General features: G+C 39.5%; 1 protein-coding gene across 8 annotated transcripts in view; it reads right to left on the bottom strand.

Moving 5' to 3' along the window:
- Positions 1 to 7,038: 7,038 nt before the first annotated feature.
- Positions 7,039 to 22,117, bottom strand: part of IMMT (inner membrane mitochondrial protein) — a 42,617-nt gene continuing 27,538 nt past the window's right edge. For 4 of the 8 annotated variants that reach the window (XM_019970306.2, XM_019970308.2, XM_019970307.2 and 1 more), the window contains 8 exons: positions 18,460 to 18,563; positions 17,100 to 17,235; positions 16,424 to 16,553; positions 14,993 to 15,007; positions 13,448 to 13,671; positions 10,691 to 10,822; positions 9,320 to 9,449; positions 7,039 to 7,992 (listed from right to left, as the gene is read on the bottom strand). In XM_019970306.2, the coding sequence (XP_019825865.2) occupies positions 7,358 to 7,992; positions 9,320 to 9,449; positions 10,691 to 10,822; positions 13,448 to 13,671; positions 14,993 to 15,007; positions 16,424 to 16,553; positions 17,100 to 17,235; positions 18,460 to 18,563 (1,506 nt within the window). In that variant the 3' untranslated portion in view covers positions 7,039 to 7,357. Of the gene's footprint in view, positions 7,993 to 9,319; positions 9,450 to 10,690; positions 10,823 to 13,447; positions 13,672 to 14,992; positions 15,008 to 16,423; positions 16,554 to 17,099; positions 17,236 to 18,435; positions 18,566 to 22,117 lie in introns of those variants that run through there. The other 4 variants (XM_070798808.1, XM_019970309.2, XM_019970310.2 and 1 more) reach the window with 2 other exon arrangements.

Raw genomic sequence — 22,117 nt, 5'->3', positions numbered from 1 at the left:
TAACTCTACACCTAAAGCAACTAGAAAAGGAAGAAACGAAGAACCCCAGGGTCAGTAGAAGGAAAGAAATCTTAAAAATTAGAGCAGAAATAAATGCAAAAGAAACAAAAGAGACCATAGCAAAAACCAACAAAGCCAAAAGCTGGTTCTTTGAAAGGATAAATAAAATTGATAAACCATTAGCCAGACTCATCAAGAAACAAAGGGAGAAAAATCAAATCAATAAAATTAGAAACGAAAATGGAGAGATCACAACAGACAACACAGAAATACAAAGGATTATAAGAGACTATTATCAACAATTATATGCCAATAAAATGGACAACAAGGAAGAAATGGACAAATTCTTAGAAAAGTACCACTTTCCAAAACTCGACCAGGAAGAAATAGAAAACCTTAACAGACCCATCACAAGCACGGAAATTGAAACTGTAATCAAAAATCTTCCAGCAAACAAAAGCCCAGGTCCAGACGGCTTCACAGCTGAATTCTACCAAAAATTTAGAGAAGAGCTAACACCTATCCTGCTCAAACTCTTCCAGAAAATTGCAGAGGAAGGTAAACTTCCAAACTCATTCTATGAGGCCACCATCACCCTAATACCAAAACCTGACAAAGATCCCACAAAAAAAGAAAACTACAGGCCAATATCACTGATGAACATAGATGCAAAAATCCTAAACAAAATTCTAGCAATCAGAATTCAACAACACATTAAAAAGATCATACACCATGACCAAGTGGGCTTTATCCCAGGGACGCAAGGATTCTTCAATATCCGCAAATCAATCAATGTAATACACCACATTAACAAATTGAAAAACAAAAACCATAGGATTATCTCAATAGATGCAGAGAAAGCCTTTGACAAAATTCAACACCCATTTATGATAAAAACTCTCCAGAAAGCAGGAATAGAAGGAACATACCTCAACATAATAAAAGCTATATATGACAAACCTACAGCAAACATTATCCTCAATGGTGAAAAATTGAAAGCATTTCCTCTAAAGTCAGGAACAAGACAAGGGTGCCCACTTTCACCATTACTATTCAACATAGTTTTGGAAGTTTTGGCCACAGCAATCAGAGCAGAAAAAGAAATAAAAGGAATCCAAATTGGAAAAGAAGAAGTAAAACTCTCACTATTTGCAGATGACATGATCCTCTACATAGAAAACCCTAAAGACTCCACCAGAAAATTACTAGAACTAATCAATGATTATAGTAAAGTTGCAGGATATAAAATCAACACACAGAAATCCCTTGCATTCCTATACACTAATAATGAGAAAACAGAAAGAGAAATTAAGAAAACAATTCCATTCACCATTGCAACGAAAAGAATAAAATACTTAGGAATATATCTACCTAAAGAAACTAAAGACCTATATACAGAAAACTATAAAACACTGGTGAAAGAAATCAAAGAGGACACTAATAGATGGAGAAATATACCATGTTCATGGATTGGAAGAATCAATATAGTGAAAATGAGTATACTACCCAAAGCAATTTATAGATTCAATGCAATCCCTATCAAGCTACCAACAGTATTCTTCACAGAGCTAGAACAAATAATTACACAATTTGTATGGAAATACAAAAAACCTCGAATAGCCAAAGCGATCTTGAAAAAGAAAAATGGAACTGGAGGAATCAACCTACCTGACTTCAGGCTCTACTACAAAGCCACAGTTATCAAGACAGTATGGTACTGGCACAAAGACAGAAATATAGATCAATGGAACAAAATAGAAAGCCCAGAGATAAATCCACGCACATATGGACACCTTATCTTTGACAAAGGAGGCAAGAATACACAATGGATTAAAGACAATCTCTTTAACAAGTGGTGCTGGGAAATCTGGTCAACCACTTGTAAAAGAATGAAACTAGAACACTTTCTAACACCATATACAAAACTAAACTCAAAATGGATTAAAGATCTCAACGTAAGACCAGAAACTATAAAACTCCTAGAGGAGAACATAGGCAAAACACTCTCTGACATACATCACAGCAGGATCCTCTATGACCCACCTCCCAGAATATTGGAAATAAAAGCAAAAATAAACAAATGGGACCTAATTAAACTTAAAAGCTTCTGCACATCAAAGGAAACTATTAGCAAGGTGAAAAGACAGCCTTCAGAATGGGAGAAAATAATAGCAAATGAAGCAACCGACAAACAACTAATCTCAAAAATATACAAGCAACTCCTCCAGCTCAACTCCAGAAAAATAAATGACCCAATCAAAAAATGGGCCAAAGATCTAAATAGACATTTCTCCAAAGAAGACATACAGATGGCTAACAAACACATGAAAAGATGCTCAACATCACTCATTATCAGAGAAATGCAAATAAAAACCACTATGAGATATCATTTCACACCAGTCAGAATGGCTGCGACCCAAAAGTCTACAAATAATAAATGCTGGAGAGGGTGTGGAGAAAAGGGAACCCTCTTACACTGTTGGTGGGAATGCAAACTAGTACAGCCACTATGGAGAACAGTGTGGAGATTCCTTAAAAAACTGGAAATAGAACTGCCTTATGATCCAGCAATCCCAATGCTGGGCATACACACTGAGGAAACCAGAAGGGAAAGAGACACGTGTACCCCAATGTTCATCGCAGCACTGTTTATAATAGCCAGGACATGGAAGCAACCTAGATGTCCATCAGCAGATGAATGGATAAGAAAGCTGTGGTACATATACACAATGGAGTATTACTCAGCCATTAAAAAGAATACATTTGAATCAGTTCTAATGAGGTGGATGAAACTGGAGCCTATTATACAGAGTGAAGTAAGCCAGAAGGAAAAACATCAATACAGTATACTAACGCATATATATGGAATTTAGAAAGATGGTAACGATAACCCTGTATACGAGACAGCAAAAGAGACACTGATGTATAGAACAGGCTTATGGACTCTGTGGGAAAGGGAGAGGGTGGGAAGATTTGGGAGAATGGCATTGAAACATGTGAAATGTCATGTATGAAACGAGATGCCAGTCCAGGTTCAATGCATGATGCTGGATGCTTGGGGCTGGTGCACTGGGACGACCCAGAGGGATGGTATGGGGAGGGAGGAGGGAGGAGGGTTCAGGATGGGGAACATATGTATACCTGTGGTGGAAAAAAAAAAATTTAAAAAGTAAAGATAGAAAATGCTTAATACACATAATTATTTTATGTAGGGATGTTTTGATATAATTTAACCTCTCACATTTAAGTAAAATTGCATGTATTATGTGTTCTTAACAAAAAAAAAAAAATAAACTCATGTTAGGGGAGATTTTGGAGATACTTCTAATACATTAAGTGAAAAAGTAATATGTATAACTGTATCTATTGAATGATATAAATTGCAGATGGATAGATAGGTGTACACTCATGTATATTTTCAAAATACAGAAGGATGTATATCATACTGTCAGCAGCAATTGTCTCTGGATAGTAGGGCTATGGGTAGCTTTTATTTCTTTATGAGTTTTTGTATGTAATATCTGAGATATATTACAGCTTTTCTTCTTTAGACTTCTTTGTAAGTACAAGATTTTTAATAAATGTTTCTTTCATATGCAGAAAAAAAAAAAAAAAGCATCAATTCTTCAGTGCTCAGCCTTCTTCACAGTCCAACTCTCACATCCATACATGAGCACTGGAAAAACCATAGCCTTGACTAGACGGACCTTTGTTAGCAAAGTAATGTCTCTGCTTTTCAGTATGCTGTCTAGGTTGGTCATAACTTTCCTGCCAAGGAGTAAGCATCTTTTAATTTCATGGCTGCAGTCACCATCTGCAGTGATTTTGGAGCCCAGAAAAATAAATTCTGACACTGTTTCCACTGTTTCTCCATCTATTTGCCATGAAGTGATGGGGCCAGATGCCATGATCTTAGTTTTCTGAATGTTGAGCTTTAAGCCAACTTTTTCACTCTCCTCTTTCATAAAAAGGCTCTTTAGTTCTTCACTTTCTGCCATAAGGGTGGTGTCATCTGCCTATCTGAGGTTATTGATATTTCTCCCGGCAATCTTGATCCCAGCTTGTGCTTCATCTAGCCCAGCATTTCTCATGATGTACTCTGCATGTAAGTTAAATAAATGATGGAAAAGTAGATGTTGTTCTGGAACTCTTGCTTTTTTGATGATCCAGCTGATGTTGGCAATTTGATATCTGATTCCTCTGCCTTTTCTAAATCCAGCTTGAAAATCTGGAAGTTCATGGTTCACATACTGTTGAAGCCTGGCCTGGGGAATTTTGAGCATTACTTCACTAGTGTGTGAGATAAGTGCAACTGTGCAGTAGATTGAGCATTCTTTGGCATTGCCTTTGGAATTGGAATGAAAACTGACCTCTTCCAGTCCTGTGGCCACTGCTGAATTTTCCAGATTTGCTGGCATATTGAGTGTAGCACCTTCATAGCATCATCTTTTACGATTTGAAATAGCTCAACTGGAATTCCATCACCTCCACTAGCTTTTTTCATAGGATGCTTCCTAAGGCCCACTTGACTTCACATTCCAGGATGTCTGGCTCTAGGTGAGTGATCACACCATCGTGGTTATGTGGGTCCTGAAGATCTTTTTTGTATAGTTTTTCTCTGTATTCTTGCCACCTCTTCTTAATATTTTCTGCTGCTGTTAGGTCCATACCATTTCTGTCCTTAATTGTGCCCATCTTTGCATGAAATGTTCCCTTGGTATCTCTGATTTTCTTGAAGAGATCTCTAGTCTTTCCCATTCTATTGTTTTCCTCTGTTTCTTTGCACTGATCACTGAGGAAGCCTTTATTTCTCCTCACTATTCTTTGGAACTTTGTATTCACATGCTTGTATCTTTCCTTTTCTCCTTTGCCTTTTGCTTCTCAGCTATTTGTAAGGCCTCATCAGACCACCATTTTGCCTTTTTTGCATTTCTTTTTCTTGATGATGGTCTTGATCACTGCATCCTGTACAATGTCATGAACCTCTGTCCATTGTTCTTCACACACTCTATCAGATCTAATCCCTTGAATCTATTTGTCACTTCCACTGTATAATCATATGGGATTTGATTTAGGTCAAACCTGAATGGTCTCATGGTTTTCCCTACTTTCTTCAATTTAAGTCTGAATTTGGCAATAAGGAAGAGTTCATCATCTGAGCCACAGTCAGTTTCTGGTCTTTTTTTGTTTTGTTTTGTTTTTTTGCTGACTGTATAAAGCTGCTCCATCTCCAGCTGCAAAGAATATAATCAATCTGATTTCAGTATTGACCATCTGGTGATATCCATGTGTAGAGTCTTCTCTTGTGTTGTTGGAAGAGGGTGTTTGCTATGACCAGTGCATTCTCTTGGCAAAACTCTTAGCCTTTGACCTGCTTCATTTTGTACCCAAGGCCAAATTTGCCTGTTACTCCAGGTATTTCTTGACTTCTTTTGCATTGCAGTCCCCTATAATGAAAAGGACATCTTTTTTGGGTGTTAGTTCTAGAAGGTCTTGTAGGTCTTCATAGAACTGTTCGACTTCAACTTCTTCAGCATTACCGGTCAGGGCACAGATTACTGTGGATTACTGTGATATTGAATGGTTTTCCTTGGAAACGAGTAGAGAACATTCTGTCGTTTTTGAGATTGCATCCAAGTACTGAATTTTGGACTCTTTTGTTGACTATGAGGGCTACTCCATTTCTTCCTGCCCACAATAGTAGATATAATGGTCATCTGAGTTAAATTCACCCATTCCAGTCCATTTTAGTTTACTGATTCCTAAAATGTCATGTTCACTCTTGCCATCTCTTGTTTGACCACTTCCAATTTGCCTTGATTCATGGACCTAACGCTCCAGGTTCCTATGCAATATTGCTCTTTACAGCATCGGACTTTACTTCCATCACCCATCACATCCACAACTGGGTGTTGTTTTTGCTTTGGCTCCCTTTTCATTCTTTCTGGAGTTATTTCTCTATTCTTCTCCAGTGGCATATTGGGCCCCTACCAACCTGGGGAGTTCATCTTTCAGTGTCATACCTTTTTGCCTTTTCATACTGTTCATTTAACAATCATCAGCTGGTATACTCCTGCAGAAATATATAATCAATTGTCTCCTTTTTTCATGATTTCCAGGTATGTTGCTCAGATTAAAATGCTCCTTCAATAACCGGTTTATGAACAGATGCCTCCACAAAATTATGATTTTGGAAAAAAATGTTGACAGTAATTTCATGAAATGAAAAATAAAAGATAAAACATTTGTTAATGCTTACCCACTAGGAAATTGTTCTAGTCCTCAGAGAAGCAAGGTAAGCAAGTTCTCTGGGTTTTACAGCAATCCAGTTTAAATCCCTTTAAGATTCCAGGCTCACCACCCCACGTCATTTGGAGAGATTCACAGTCCACACACCAAACAGGAGCAAGGGCAGCTATTAGGGTGTCAGAACTCAGAGCCAGGAACGCATCTGAGGGCTGTGGCATTAATTTGTGGGTAGAGAAGAGACCAACATTTCTCTAATGCCACAGACCAGAACAGAGTGCATCACAAGTAGAAAAGAGGGACTTCCCTGGTAGTCCAGTAGCTAAGATGCCACGTTCCCAATGCAAAGAGCCCGGATTCGATCCTGGGTCAGGAAATAAGATCCCATGTGCCCCAACTAAGAGTTTGCATGACACAATTAAAGATCCCACGTGTCACAACCAAGACCTGGTGCAGCCAAATAAACGATGCTAACAATAAAAAAGGAGTGGTTCCAGAAACTGTTTCAGGTACACATGCACGTAAGGGTGTGTGTGAATGTATTGTGCCCCAGTGTGAAACACAGTTTTTCCCTGTGGTAGCAAAGTTTGGGTTACACACTATTTCTAGTGCCTTCAAATCACTGGAATGATATATTTCCAATTACAAATATAGTGCCATTTTGGCTTATCTATATAACCCAACTCACAGCCTAGAAACAGCACCCAGGAGTTCCTACTTCTGCTGTTGCTGCTGCTTAAGGAAATTTTCTATATACACAACAAACCAGAAATGGTACTTTTTGAAACGGGATAAGCTACTCAGTTTTCATCTTTTTATTTTATTCAGTTTGCTCCAAGGGCAAAATCAATAGTAATAGTGATCACAAACATTATTTTGACTGGCTCACAAGCCTGATCAGTAAAACCTGAAAAACAGAAAATGTTACACAAGTTGCAAATAAAATACTCCTGGAGTTGACTGACATGATAGCAAGTGGAAATAATATAAATGCAACAGGTGTTAACATTTGGAACAGTACTTGTAACCTTCTCACTTCTAGACAATTCTAAGACCCTGTTGCAAACCCTTCAGGTATTACTGCCGATTTCCTCTGATATAGAACATGACTTTACGGGACTCTTCCTAGGCCTTCCTGCTGTTGCACTTGAGTGGTCCCTATCCCCACAGCACTGGCATATGCTGTCAGAATCTCCACTATCTGCCTGGTTTCCAGGGTCACACGGGCTTCCTTCAGCCAGCCCTGGGCTGCTCGTCTGGACTCCCCCTTCAGCTGATTGACGAACTTTGCTGCCAGCTCCAGGTCGCCGTGCTCAAGGCAATAGGAGGCGTATGACAGGAGCGTAAATGTATCTGCATCCTCGGGGCAGAGCTCTGCTGGCGGCTTCAGCTGCTGAGGGGGGAACAGGAGCAGGGACTGTAAGTAGGAGAGGAAGTACTGGTATAAGCTATTTCTGGTCTCATCAATCATGGCTACCCTGCGGGCCAGTTTCTGGACGGCATAGAAACGGACTCTAAGGGTCTCTTCACTGTACACCCCACGGGTCAGGGACTCTGGAGGGAGGGCTGCGGTTAGCGCCTGGGCAAATTCACTATCAGAGCAGCTGGCTCGGATGGCCTCAACCGCACTGCCCAGGGGAACTGTGGGCAGGTCTGCAGACGCCGTCTTCATGCGGTACCTCAGGGCCTCCACTGAGAGCCAGAGCTGGTGCACTTTTCGGGCCTCCTCCTCAGCAACTGCATGACCTACAAAAAAAGACAGACTGTTTTCCCCACTTGACTACAAGTCCTTCTCATACAAGCAGAGAACTGATACACCTCAATAAGCTGAGTCCACAAAAGGGGAAGATGGGGCTGGACAGAGCCTCTGCCTCGCCCATCCCACCACTTGCTTCTGGCGCAGTTTTTCCTAGCCAGCCTCTTCACATGAGGCCACCAGGCACGACATACTTGGCTGAGGACTTGGTGGTGGGGGGCGGTTTTTGTACACAAATTTTCATCACAACTTTATTTGTAATCACTGGAAACAACCCAATGTCCATCAGTGGTTGAGGACTCGTTTTGACTACAACCCTGGAGGGAGTAGGGCAGATGGATATACACAGGTGAGTCTCCCTTCCCTCTCCCTGTGACATCTGGGACAGTGGATGGTATCTAATTCAGATATGTTTATCTCCAGAAATGTTTTGAGAAAGAGACGTACCTCTTAATCTAGGCTAAGACTTCTACTAAGGCCATAAGAAACTTCCTGCAAAGGAATGGAAGGCTACTGGATCCTGAAATTTTATGAGTACTCAGTTTGTTCTACTAATCTGACAAAAAAAAGGTTCCATCACACCCCAAAGAAGCCCATTTCATTAATAACACCTTCACTATCAGGACATTTCCCTCTCAGTGCGGCCCATGGAGGCCTCAGTATAACTACTGTCCATCTGGTGCGTGGAACAGCAAATCACCCCCAGCTAACCCTGTGACAGCAGGGCTGGACATGGGTCAGCAGAGCCTTGAGGGTGAGCATGCCACAACACTGACCTTTTCTCCACTTGGTGTGTGGGACACAACCAAAGTGTATAGGGTAAACTGCCATGTAAATGGTGACCTCATGCTGGTCACATGAGTATAACTGCAAGGTATTTTAGGTTTAAGTTTTAGATTCCTTAAGTTTGAGGCTTCCCTGATGGCTCAGATGGTAAAGAATTTGCCTGCAATGCGGGAATCCTGAGTGCAATCCCTGGGTCAGGAAGATCCCCTGGAGGAGGGCATAGCAACCCACTCTAGTATTCTTGCCGGAGAGTCCGTGAACAGATGAGTCTGGTAGGCTACAGGCCATGGGGTCACAAAGAACTGGACATGACCCAGTGACCAACACTTTAAGTTCCCTCTCACAGCACTGTAATCCAAACTTAACCAAATCTGACGCTAATTTTCTAAGAAATGAATACAACTTATTAGAGTGATTTTAGCATCTTCATTCCCTAATGTCAATGCAGGTACACCATTATCCTCATAACAAGAATTTACTCTAAGAAGTAGGGCTGAATGAAGTCAGCTGTAAGAGGTTCCACGTGCTTACTCTGAACAGCCTGCTCGATTCCTCTCAGTCTGGCATAGGCAGTGTTTATATCCAGAGTAAAGTTGTCAACCTGCTCCTGGCTGAGCCGACGAAACTGTAATTCTTGTTCAGCAAGTTTCTCAGACAGGTCCTGAAAGTATAAATAGTTGACAAAAAAAGTGATGCTACCTCCATGTATGTCACTTATTGGGTCACTAAGTCTTCCAACAACTGCTATGTTCAAAAGCAAAGACGGCCTTTATCTCAAAACAGGTGTCATGAAACTCCTACATTGTGTGTCAAGTTTCAAAAATTTCTTAAAATTTATATCTGATGTTTAATTTTAATCTTCTACAAATTTACTGGTGGAACCTAATATTAAGAGGAGGAAGACCAGAAGGAAGAAGTCTATTAAAATGAGAAAATGACAACTTTAGAAAATAAGGTAACTATATAGCCACCCATATTTACATTCAATTCAGTATCTTCTTCTTTGAGTTCATTTTTTTCTCAGAAAAATACACAACAAATAGAATTTAAAGTAATATACCTTTTCCTATCAGCATAAATTTCAATTTTCCAGAAGCTTTCCTTACTTAGAAAACCTCATTCCCTTCTTGTGAGACAAGATAATAAGTTAATGTATTATAAACGGCCTGAGTAGAAACTCATTATAAAAGGTATCCTCATGATTTGCTGTATTTCCAAACTTCACCTCTCTCGGATGTTTCCTCAGATAAAAATCTGAGAACTACTACGTAATCCACAGAGTTTGTAGAGATAAAGCAGGAAATACATGTCTCAAGTATCACTACCTGCATACCTGAAATCCCTGTACCAACACTCCTTAAAGCTCTGAAGTCTCCAAATGACTAGGACATAGATATAAAACACTTATCTGATCAGTAACACACAGGTACACCTTAATGCAAGAAGGAGCAGATTTGCAAATATACAAAAGCCCACCACTTCACCCACCCACCCCCCAACCAGGACTTCCCTGGTGGTCCAGTGGTTAAGAATCTGCCTTGCAATGCTGGGCACTAGGGTTTGATCCCTGGTCAGGGAACCAAGATCCCACATGCTGAGGAGCAACTAAATCTGCTCGCCACAACTACTGATCCTGCGCAGCACAACTAGAGTCTGTGAGCCTCACAAAGATCCCACATGCTTCAACTAAGACCCAACGCAGCGAAATCAATGAATATTTACATGACAAAAAAGCTCCCCCTTCCCCTGCACTCCACGATGGGTACCATTAGAAACTTTGCTCCATGCTTCCACACCTCATATGAAAGGACGTGGAGACATTAGATGAAAGCAGAGACTATTTATAACATAAATGGGAAAAGAAGGTTGAAGAGGAGACAATGCTTTACAACAGGTCCTCACCTGCTCAAACTCATACTTCAGTTCCTGCTCTTGGACCCTAAGGACGTCTCGTAAGTGATCAGTGTGGGCAGCAGCCTGCCGGCGAAGCTGGGTTCTCATTTCATTCTCCATGGCGTCTCTGACTTCCTCTACCTGTGAAGTCAAGCACAGTAATGAGGAGTTCTCAAATCTGCACAATTGCTTAAGCAAATGAGAAAGACCAGTAACCACGATGATGGCAACTTCTTGGTCTGGAACCCCTATGATTGGCCGTGAATGTGAACACACTCTATACTTCGAATGCTAATATGAATCAGAAAGCTAAGTGTGAAAAAGCGACTCATATAAGGTCACACAGCTATGTCATATGGCTATAGCAAAATCAGATTCAAACAGGGGCTTCTTTGATCCCTCCCTCAAACTTGGGTTTCTTCCATATCACCAGGCTGTCTCCGAAACAAACACTGTCATTTCCTGAATCACAAACTCCCCTGGGAATTAAGAAATCTAAGCTCATAGAAAAAACAACTATAAAGATTTGAGATCAAACACAGCTTCACTGCAACTATGTGTGTGCCCTCAGCAAAATTATTCATCTTCTGTCTCCATTTTCTCCTCTGTGAATAATAATGCCTACCATGCAGAAGTGTTAAGAAAATTAACAAATATCTGGCAGTTATTGAACACAATCTCTCTCAACAAAGAAAGCTGCTCTGAAACTGCTGATTTTCATATGAATTTAGATTCACACAGGCCAAATCAAGGCAAAACTGAAAAGTCTATCAAGTCTGGCTTAATAATTAGACATGGATCATGCTACAAATTACTTAACACTAATTACCTGGAATTCATAACTTTTCTCAGAAACAATACAGTTAATAAATGAATCCATTCAGTCAATTGATAAATATTTATGAAGTACCAGTCCTGTGCCAGGTACTGCCCACTATAAGCGTGAATGAAATGGTGCTCAAGGTAGACAAACTTCTCGCACTATTGCCAAGGTATATATTTCAAGAGAGGAATGAGATACTTGTTAAGAAAATAAATAGGGCAATAGATGAAAAAGTAATACAGAGGCTCTACTTTAGAGGGAAGGGAACAGGAATGGGCTGTTGTTGGTCAGTCACTCAGTCGTGTCCAACTCTTTGCAGCCCCATGGACTGCAGCACACCAGGCCTCCCTGTTCATTACCAACTCCCGGAGTTTGCTCAAACTCATGTTCATTGAGTTGGTGATGCCATCCAACCATCTCATCCTCTACTACCCTCTTCTCCTTCTGCCTTCAAAAAGATGTAGTCAAGGCACCAAAACAACATCAATAAAAACACTCAGGGAACCTGCGAAATAAAACAAGTAAGGGAAGCCTGGCTCACAGCAAACAGGAATGAGATCAAGGGCTTTCCAGGTATAAGTTATGAATTTGGATTTTATATTAAATGCAGTGGGCAGTCAGTGGAGAATTTGCAGCAGCACAGTGTCTGATGAGAATATATTTTATAAATAAAGACCATCTGCCTGTGTAAACAAAGAAAGATAGGTATGCAAACGGGAACCACCTGTCAAGAAGACAATGTAGACTAAGGTGGTGGTAACTGAAAGAGAAACTAGTGGAGAGTTTGGGGATTTACTCTTGATGCAGAGCTTGGTAGACTCTCAATGGCCTGAATGTGAAAGTTGATGGAGGAACAACTAACTGAGCACGATTTCTAGCTTGATTAACTGAGTGCATGGAGATTTGTTTAGAGAAAAACAAGCTGAGGGGCTGGAAAACAGGTTGCACAGAATCAAGAAATTTGTTTTGAACATGAAATGACTACTGAAAATCCAGCTGGGAGTCATCAAGTCAGCCCAAGAAACCACAGCAGAGGTCAGAGCCTGCAAAATAAATGTCAGTGACATTGGCCACAGGACTAGCTAAGAGCACCTGGAGGCAGCAAGATGGATAAAAGGTTTCAGGACAATGTAAATGCACGCTGATATTTGAAAGGCTGAGCAACAGAGGCCAAAGAGTGTCAGCAAGGTGGGGGAAGGGCCGGCAGAGTGTGGTATCTGGCCGTCTAAGGAAGAAAGCACTTTTAGGAGTAAGTGGTCAGAGAATACCCGAAGGTAGAATGAGTAGCGAGGTTCCTAATCAGTCAGTAGACACCTCTTTAATACACAATGTGCACAGGCAGAAGACCACAGCTATTTCATCCATGCTTAACTACCAACCACTCAGAGACACTCAGAGAAAAATATTCTCAGAATCCAACAGGGACTTCTGGGCTTCCCAGGTAGCTCAGTGGTAAAGAACCTGCCTGCCAATGCACGAGACATGGTTCAATCTCTGGATTGGGGAGATCCCCTGGAGAAGGAAAAGGCAACCCACTCCAGTATTCTTGCCTAGGAAAGCCCATGGACAGAGGAGCCTGGCAGGCTATAGTTCCTGGGGTCCCAAGAGCGGGACACAACTGAGTGACTAAACAACAGAGACTCTTTCAACACTGCTTAAGGGGCTGAAAGGCTCCACTGGGAAAAGACAAGCTAGATAATCCGGGATGCTAGCAGCTCATTACTTTCTGGCACTTCTGCATCTGCTCAACATAAAGGCTTGCTGTTAGACTCATCCTTTCCTAGAAGTTCTGACAAGAACAAGGGCAGATGCTCCATTCAAAGATGGGCTGGCCTAATTGACAGCTAGTATTCTGAAGTCAGTGACTGCTGCTATTATTTTCGAGAGGTAGATAATCAAGCTAGATTCACATAAATATTGGTTAACTTTACTCATTTCTTTACCTTTCTGTCCTGTTCAGCCTGTATCTCACTTCTGTGATGCTCTAATGCTTTTGCTACTGCAGAGTCAAATGCCCGCTTTTCCTCCAGCTTCTGTTTCTCCAAGGCTAAGGCAATGTGCTGCTTCTCTGTGGCTTTCTGTTCGGCCAGTGCTCTGTTCAGCTGGTCAATGCGGCGATGCGCATGAGCAATCAGGGCATTCAGGTCATCGGCAGACAGCTTGTCAGCTAAACCAAACCACATGAAAATGTCAATGATGCCACCCAAATCGTACATCCAAGTAACTTGCCTCAACTGACTGCAATTTAATTTTCACAGCTAGAAAGAAAAGATAAGAGGAGCTGACATTTCACAAGAGATACAGAGGTTGCAGTGTAATCAGAAATGCACAGCTCATGTCCAACAACTGGATATTTCCAATTCCAAGTAAAACTGTTCAGGGAGGCCTTCAAGTATAGAACCACTTTTTTTTTTTCCAGTAACCCAAATTAGTAGTACTTCCAATCTAAACTAATTATAAACTGGCTTTATAACTCAATGTGATTTTGCCTCTCAGGACAAGCTTACATACACAATCATTTTCTTTCAAGCATAACAGGAATCCAAATAAAGATTCTTTTCTGCTAAAACTTGACTCAAATTCAAATTCTCTCAGACTTTTCCCTAATCAGAACTTTGTACTTTTTCTTACACAGGTAATATAATCCACGACAGTAATCTGCAGCCAGAGCTGTCCATCAGAACCATTTTTAGAGCTTTTCAAAATAATTATATTCAGATTCTGACTCTCTTTTTTTTCTTTCCCAATCTCACACTCCACAAGTGTTCTGAGATATTACCACAGGTTAACAATTACGGCTGTAACAGCAAAATAAAGACTATGGGAAATCCTATATGACAAATGACGCAATTCCACAATTAAGTAAATCAAGAAGCAAAAAAAGAATAAGAGATTTATAGACCAAATTCAATATGTGTAGCTCCTTTAGATATTGATTTGATCAAAAAGAACTAAAAAAAACTCATTCTAGAAAGTGGGCTATTTGAACTCTGAAGCAACTTTGATAACACAAAGAATTATTGTTGAGTGTGACAATGGTTTGGTGATAACAGTAAAATATACAGAAAGTTTTTACAAGTGAAAGAATATGATATTTGGGATTTGCTTCAACATAAGCTGGGGGAATAAATGAGACAAAACCAGCCAGGTGTTGGTAATTGCTAAAGTTGGGAGACGGGTCCACAGGAGTTCATTACAATTTTCTTCTTCCTTTTTAATGTTTGAAATTTTATAAAATAAAAACTTAAAAATATATATCTTCACATACATCACATCTACAGGTTTCCGATCACATGGTAAAAACGTTTTTGTTCCTGAGAACATATGGATGACAAAAATATCCAAATTAGATTTATGGCAAGCAACATAATTCTATTTTATATTAATTTTGATAGTTTAGTATGAGAATCACAGGCAAAATAAAGACTTGAGCCTTTTTAAGACTTAAAACACAAGTCTTTAAACATAAAATGCATGTAACTACTCACCTAGGTCAGAAATACCTACAAAGGAAAAGAACAACGGTTTGAGAAAAAGAAAGTACATGTATCAGTTATTAATCATTGTACAGAAATATCCAAAAGACAACAAGAAGGAACCAGAAGCCAGTAGTAGAAAAAGCACATTTTAGTACTGAAAAGCAAAATGATGAGTGTATTTCCTTAAAAAGTTTTAAAGGATCATAAAACAGTATAAATCAAGGTAAATTCTAACATTTCAGAAAATCAGAGAGTGAATGACACTGAAAGTAGTTTTGGTTTCTGGGGACTCATCTCTTTTCATGAAGCAACAACTAAATTTTTACACAGAACTACAATTCTCGTTTATTCCCCCACTTCACATTAGCTTGCAGGTTATTTCAGGAAGTCACAGTCCATTAAGTCAACCACTTAATCTGGTTCTCAACCAAAGAAACAGGGAGCTGACCCAGTGCTGCAGAAGAACAGGCAAAGATGGACAAGATAAATAGTTCTGTCTCAACCTATTACCAGACTGAACTCTGTATATTTCTCCACTTAATCCTTTCATAAAAATCCTGATTTTATTTTCTGCTTTGACGAGAAACTGCTATCTCCCTCTTAGGTGAATCAACCACATGAAAAAAAAACTAACTTCATATCTGTTATTTTTTGACAGCCTTGATTCTACTTCTTGCCATTAAATCGTTCTGGTTGGCCCTGATGCCGTTAAAATCCCTGCACTGGCATTATTACCTGAGCTACTCAGACCAGCCTTGGTTCTGTGATGCAACTTCAACACCTTCACCCCAGAGAGGCCTGTATCACTAGTTCTTCAAATGCTACCTGACATTCAGTTTCTAAAAGACATTGGCCTTTAGGAAGTTCTATTTTGATTTTGTTGAGACTCCAGATCTCTGTGATTTTAGTCACACAGCGCTTCATGCAGATGTGACTACTCCCTGCAGTTACAATGTGTAATTGTTTAGCCACCAAATTCCCTGCAATCTGAGCAATTTGCAAGCTGAAGGCCACACAGCCTGAACTTCCCTTTTCACCTAATGTCCCAGGTGAGTTCTCAATCAAGGCTGTCACAGAGCAGTTACAAGGTATGCCTTAAGTAATTCATTATGAATATTTTTAAAGTGCCAAAGGTTTTCAATAATTTTATATATAATAGGCAAATAGAGTCAAGGTTAAAATGTCACTTCACTCACTAAGATTCCAAATTACACTGGCTGGAATTTGTGTTCACCATTGCTAAACAGGGTGTGTCACCTGTCACAGGTATGGCTGAAATAAAATGCTGAAAACACTATACTGCACATGAGATGAAATATGCATGCCAGAGGGGTTTAGACTAGAGAATGGAGCCGATAAGTTTAGATCTGATGATCAGTTGTTTTTAAAAAAAAAAAAGAAACTGAAAAAGTAAAATACCAACACTTCAGTTGCACTTACTCATCCCCTTCCACCCCGGCAAGACTTCTGGAGTAATACTGTCCAGCTCTCGTTTAAAGTCTTCCCGGGCTTGGACCACGAGCTCATGATACTGAGACACGACCTTAGCCTCAGATTGAGCTGCCTGAACCTGAACAAATACAAGGGGTATGTGGTTAAAATGAACAAGAAATACCATAAACACTCCAAAAAATATGTCATATTCATGTATTTATTTACATTTGGTTGTAAATATATAAGTAATACATAGAAAGAAATCTAAAGGTCAGAGAAAGGAATATAAGTGTTGTCTTTGTTTCCATCTAATTCTGTTCAAATGCCATGGATAAGCCCTTTCCCATCTCCTTACTCCATTGTCCCTCTTTCTCTGGGTCATGGAAAAACTAACCACACAGATCAGAAGTGCAGACAAAAGAGATGCTACAAAATGGAAATTTCCATAAGCGGTAATGACCATGAGCAAACACTTACCTATTATAAAATGTATCAAGAATACTGAACAATTCACTTCATGTCCAAAGCAAGTTTCTAAAATTAGTAACAACTAATATTCTTTTCCAGGGGAAGGGAGAAAGATGACAGGAACCTTAATATTTTCCTGAATTCTTAAAAACCCCTTGACAAAAGAACTACATTAAAAAATAAAAAATACTTATAAAAGACCTGAAAAACACACCTTTTGGACCACATTATCCAGATCAATGATCATGTTGTGAAGCTTCCCCTCTGCAGCGGTTATATGAGATTTGGCCCCAGCAACCTCTTCTTTCTTTGCATTTTCAATTACACTTTTCATCTTCTCTAACTCTTCTCTGGAAACCAATAAAACAAAGGTTTAGTATTAATCCTTGCCAACTTTATTAAAAAAATTGAAATCAATACAAGTTACAATTAAGTCTATGAAACATTTAATTTGAAACAACTACTCAATGCTTTTTCACACTCAATATTGAGGCAGAGAAGTTTTCCTCACCAATTGAAAACACCTCGGTTTTTTACCACCTCAAGTTAGATTTAAAGAGTGGACCAGATGAGTAGCATGGTGTACAGGAAAAGACATAGGCTTCAGAACCCAGCAGACCTGGATTTAGCTCCCAGACCGCCTCTCCTTTGTTGCTCACTCTGGCATAGGGATTAGAAGTAATTCAATAGCAGTGTCTTGCACAGTACCTGCTACTGTGCTATTGAGAGCCCTCAATAAATGGTAGCTTTTGCAAGGATTAGGTTGACTCCCTTGCCAATGAGAGCTTGAGGAAGATAAAGGCAAGGGAGCAAACTGAAGAGCTCACTGAGCATAGAGCTGGGTCTTCAGGAGCCCTCTCGATTCAGGCTGGATGGACTATAATCTACAACCCACAAACACAGAACTCAGAGCCCTGACTCATGGTCTACTGATGTGATGAACATCATGCTGTCAATCTCCTAAAAGACATGCTGGCTTTATCAGAAAGCTTCCCTTTCTCTACCAATTATAAATATTATGTTAAGACAACAAAATTCTGAATGACAAATAACAGTTCCATAATGTTGATGAGAACCCATTTTCAAATATTAGGTTCCTATTGACAGAGATTGAACTTATATTTGGTTTGCTTGCTTGATTCTAGTTTTAGCCAACTTTCAGGAATCAAGGTCAAGGTAACATAAAACTAGACCTATTATATGCTAACTACTTTGGTAGTTAAGGCAAAGAGAGTGTGACACACTCCTTAAATTCTGATAAAACTGCTCAAGCCGTCCCAGAAAAACCTTGAAATAATGGCAGAATCTCTGTAAACTATAGACATATCACCTAAGTAATATGCAAAGAAAATACAAAATTGTTTATCTAAGTTTCTGCCAAATTTATTTTGGCCAGATTATGTATTTTATTCTCTCTTTTCCTTTTAAATTTTCATGTTCCTAATACCAAAATATAGTACAGGTGGAGAAGGGAAGGGTTTCTCCTCTTTCTATGTAGACAGTACAAAGAAAACAGAGCCAAAAGAAAGCCACCAGGAGGCCCTAATTACTTGTCAAAGTCCATGAGTAATTACTTGGCTTTGAGAAGGGCATCAGCAGCCTCATCTACTGCCTTTCTGCGTTCCTTCAACGCGCCCTCCACTGTGCGCCACTGAGCTGACTTCTTGTCACCTGCAATCTAAACAAAAAGCTTTAGTTACGAACACGTGAATAACTACTAGTACTGTCACAATAACATGACTAAATACAGAAAGTCAAAGGTTAAAAAAGTATACCTAACATTTCTCCCAAACAGGAACTCTTAATCTAATGTTCATGAAAGGTTCAAAGAAGTCCATGAATCATCTCCCATCAACCAGCCCCCCAAAACTGTAAGCGTGTGTTCCAGTGCACAAGTATGCTCTAAAGAGAGAGAATATTTTTGCTAGATTCTCAAAAGGAGATATGAAGCAGAAAAGATGAATAAGAACAACAACTTGTCATGAACTGTCTGCGGATTAAATCTTTCTTCAACGAAGCACCAGTACTTAAAGTTTTCTTACTTGGAGGTCTACTGAAATATTAGTAAGTATAATAGAAAGTTTACACACTTGTGGGGTCTCTACTTCCCCAAAACATTACCCACAAGAATGACTCTATCCATAATCTTTAAGGAGAAAATCAAGTCTTGTCAAGAACCCCACTCCACCTTGAGCTGGTTTTACACAATGTGGACTTTATATAATGTCTCCCTTGGAAATTCCTTTGGCAGGTTCAAAATTTTTTGCTCCAGCATTGGAACTAACTGCCACCTTCTTCAGCTGAGCAGAGCTGGCTCATATTTACGGCTTATATCATACCAAAAATAAAAACCACCTCTAGCAGAATAATCACACTCTGTGCAGCAAGATGCTCACACAAGACTGTGTGAGAACCCTTGCAACTGAAGGTGTGGCACAGATGAGTCCAGCTTCCATCCTCCCCCTCACTCTGTATCATATAAACAATGAGCAGGATGCTATTTGCAACTGTTTGAACTCTTTAAAACTACTTTTAAAATTAGTTATTAACTATTTTAAATGACTTTCTTTCTCCCTTTCCTTTGCCAAGTAGATATAGGTTAAAGTAGTATATTATGTTTAGATATGACAAAACCACCTTAGGGCTTATCTTCAAAGTACAGCTGACCCTTTAACAACACAGGTCTAAATTGCATGGGACCACTTATATGAAGATCTTTTTTTAGCAGAGCACTACACAATCCACAGCTGGCTCAATCCTCAGATGCAGAAGGGCCAATTATGAGACGAGCATCCCTGAATTGTGGTATCCCTGGCTGATACTGGACCCAACGCCCTGTACATACTGACGGGTGACTATACACTATACCAGGACCTTTGTGAAAAACAGGAACATATTAAATTACCAGAAAATAAAATATTTATCGTCAAGGAAAAAAATGACTAAAGTAATTCAATAATTATAGTTGACAAGTCACCAAAGAGAGTCACAGCAAGGGCTGCTGCACACCCAAAACATGAGTGCCCTCTGAGTTAGGTGTCCTGGCCCTTGCATGACCATCCTGTATCTTCCCCTGTCAGAAACACAAGTGGTTTTGCCTCTGCAGCCCTAGGCCTGCTACTTGAAGGGGAAGAGGACTCAGTAATGCCTCTGCTTTGGATCATTCACAAGCAATTCTCAACCTTATGTTCCCCTTGACATCAAGTGTGATCTTGATTTTAAAGGTACATTCATTATCAACAGAAAGTTTAAACAACCAAGTTCCTTAAGGCAGGATTAACCTGGCCACTGGACCACTGTGGCAATCTGAGGAAGCCTCTCTGAATAACATTTTTAAATACTTAAAATGAAACTACGAGATTACAAAGGAGCCCAATTACACTGAAATTTGATCAAAAAATATGTATTTTTTAAGTCTGCGACACACAAACCAAGATTCAGTGGCAGGACTAATAAATACCCTAATCTAGAAGTAGTGATGAGCATAAATGATATTTCAACAGTCTGTAAGTACCCATAATGTGATAGGAAAATACTTGTGCTCTCTCAGTAATAAAGTTATGAATACTACTAACACTACTGCTTTTGTTGTCAATATTCATAAATGAAGGAAAAGCTTCTGAGGCTAGTGAAAATAAAGATATTTTCCATCCAAGTTTAATGAGCCCCTGAATTCTATCCACAGATTTGACCCTAGGTTAAGAATTGCTTTTAGAAGAAATACTTGGTACTTTCTTTTTTACCTTTGTATCTCACTTTTGAACTTTTTATGTTTTATAATTATGTAGATTGTTGTAAAGTAACAAAACAAAGTTGTTTCATGGTGCAAATAATCAAGTTGAGGTTTAGGTAAACTACCACTCTAGCCATCTTGCAAAATAAAATATATCAAGAAAGCATGCTGGGGTTTCCCTGGTGGTCCAGCAGTTAAGAATCCACCTGCCAATTCAGGGACACAGGTTCGATCCCCGGTCTGGGAAGATCATGCCTCAGAACAACTAAGCCCATGGGCCACATCCACTGACCCTGTGCTCCAGACCCCAGGAGCTACCCACTACTGAGCCCCTGTGCTGTAAGTACTGAAGCCTACAGCCCTAGAGCCCGGGCTCTACAACAAGAGAAGCCACTGCAAACAGAAGCCCACGCACCACAACTAGAGTGCAGTCCCTGCTTGCCACAACTAGAGAAAAGCCTGCACAGCAATGAAGACCTAGCACAGCCAAAAATAAATAAATTTTTTCAATTACTAAAAACAAACAAGAAAGGATGCTGGTTTGGGCCATGTCAGTATCTTTTCATGTGCAAAAAATTTTACAAGACCTTACTGTATGCTGTTACAAGACCTTGATATTATATTAGGATAACTCTTCATAACTAACCCAAATAGACTCATGAATCATGTAAGTCTCAACAACATATCTGGGGGCCAAAATGTATTTCCCTCTACTTGTAGAGATCCAAAGATAAGCTGTCCTATAAAACAGACACCAGATTCCCCTACGATCCTCTGGTCCAACTGTTTACAGGCACTGCCTTTTAGAAAGTAACTCAGTATATATTATAGAGTGAGCCTACATGCAACTACAGCTTTTTACTAGAAGAAAAAGAGCTGGGATCAATTTTTAACATTCCAAAACTTGTGCTCATACATTTTTCTGGATTATTTTGTTAACACCAGCTAACTATACCTAATCTGGTTAACTTCTACTATAAGGTATCCTTTAGTTGTAAAGTCTTAATTATAATAGATTTTGTACTGTTCAAGCCACATGCACCACATGTTATATGTTCAGTGGGGAGAGGAAATACCCTCTTATGTATAGCCTTCCACCAAAGTAGTACCATGGACATTTTAAAGTTTCTAATCACTGTCCTTCTGAGAGAACTCACTTGGGTTCAAACTCAATTTCCTGATATCATGCAACTTCGAGCTTTCTCACATGTGCATAATCAGTATATTAAATATTCCCTGTGTGGTTTCTTAGAATGAACTTTAAGATTTAAGCTTTCTTCTTGGACTTTAAATAAACAGAATCTTCTTTTCATTTTTCCAAGGTTGTAGTTTCTTGGCTGTTTGCATCAAAAGTATAATTTAACTGCTTTGTGATGTATGTGCATATGCCTAAAGCAATGAAAGTGTATTTAACTTTTTAAAAACCTCAGTCATTATGGCAAAATAACTTTAATGATGATGCAGAATCCTGATCCCTGAGACTTATTAGGTTCTCTACT

The sequence above is a fragment of the Bos indicus genome, chromosome 11 (assembly GCF_029378745.1).
Source record: "Bos indicus isolate NIAB-ARS_2022 breed Sahiwal x Tharparkar chromosome 11, NIAB-ARS_B.indTharparkar_mat_pri_1.0, whole genome shotgun sequence".
In the NCBI taxonomy this organism is placed as follows: domain Eukaryota; kingdom Metazoa; phylum Chordata; class Mammalia; order Artiodactyla; family Bovidae; genus Bos; species Bos indicus.
Note: the sequence above shows the minus strand (reverse complement) of the source record. Positions and strands in the feature narration are given on the sequence as shown.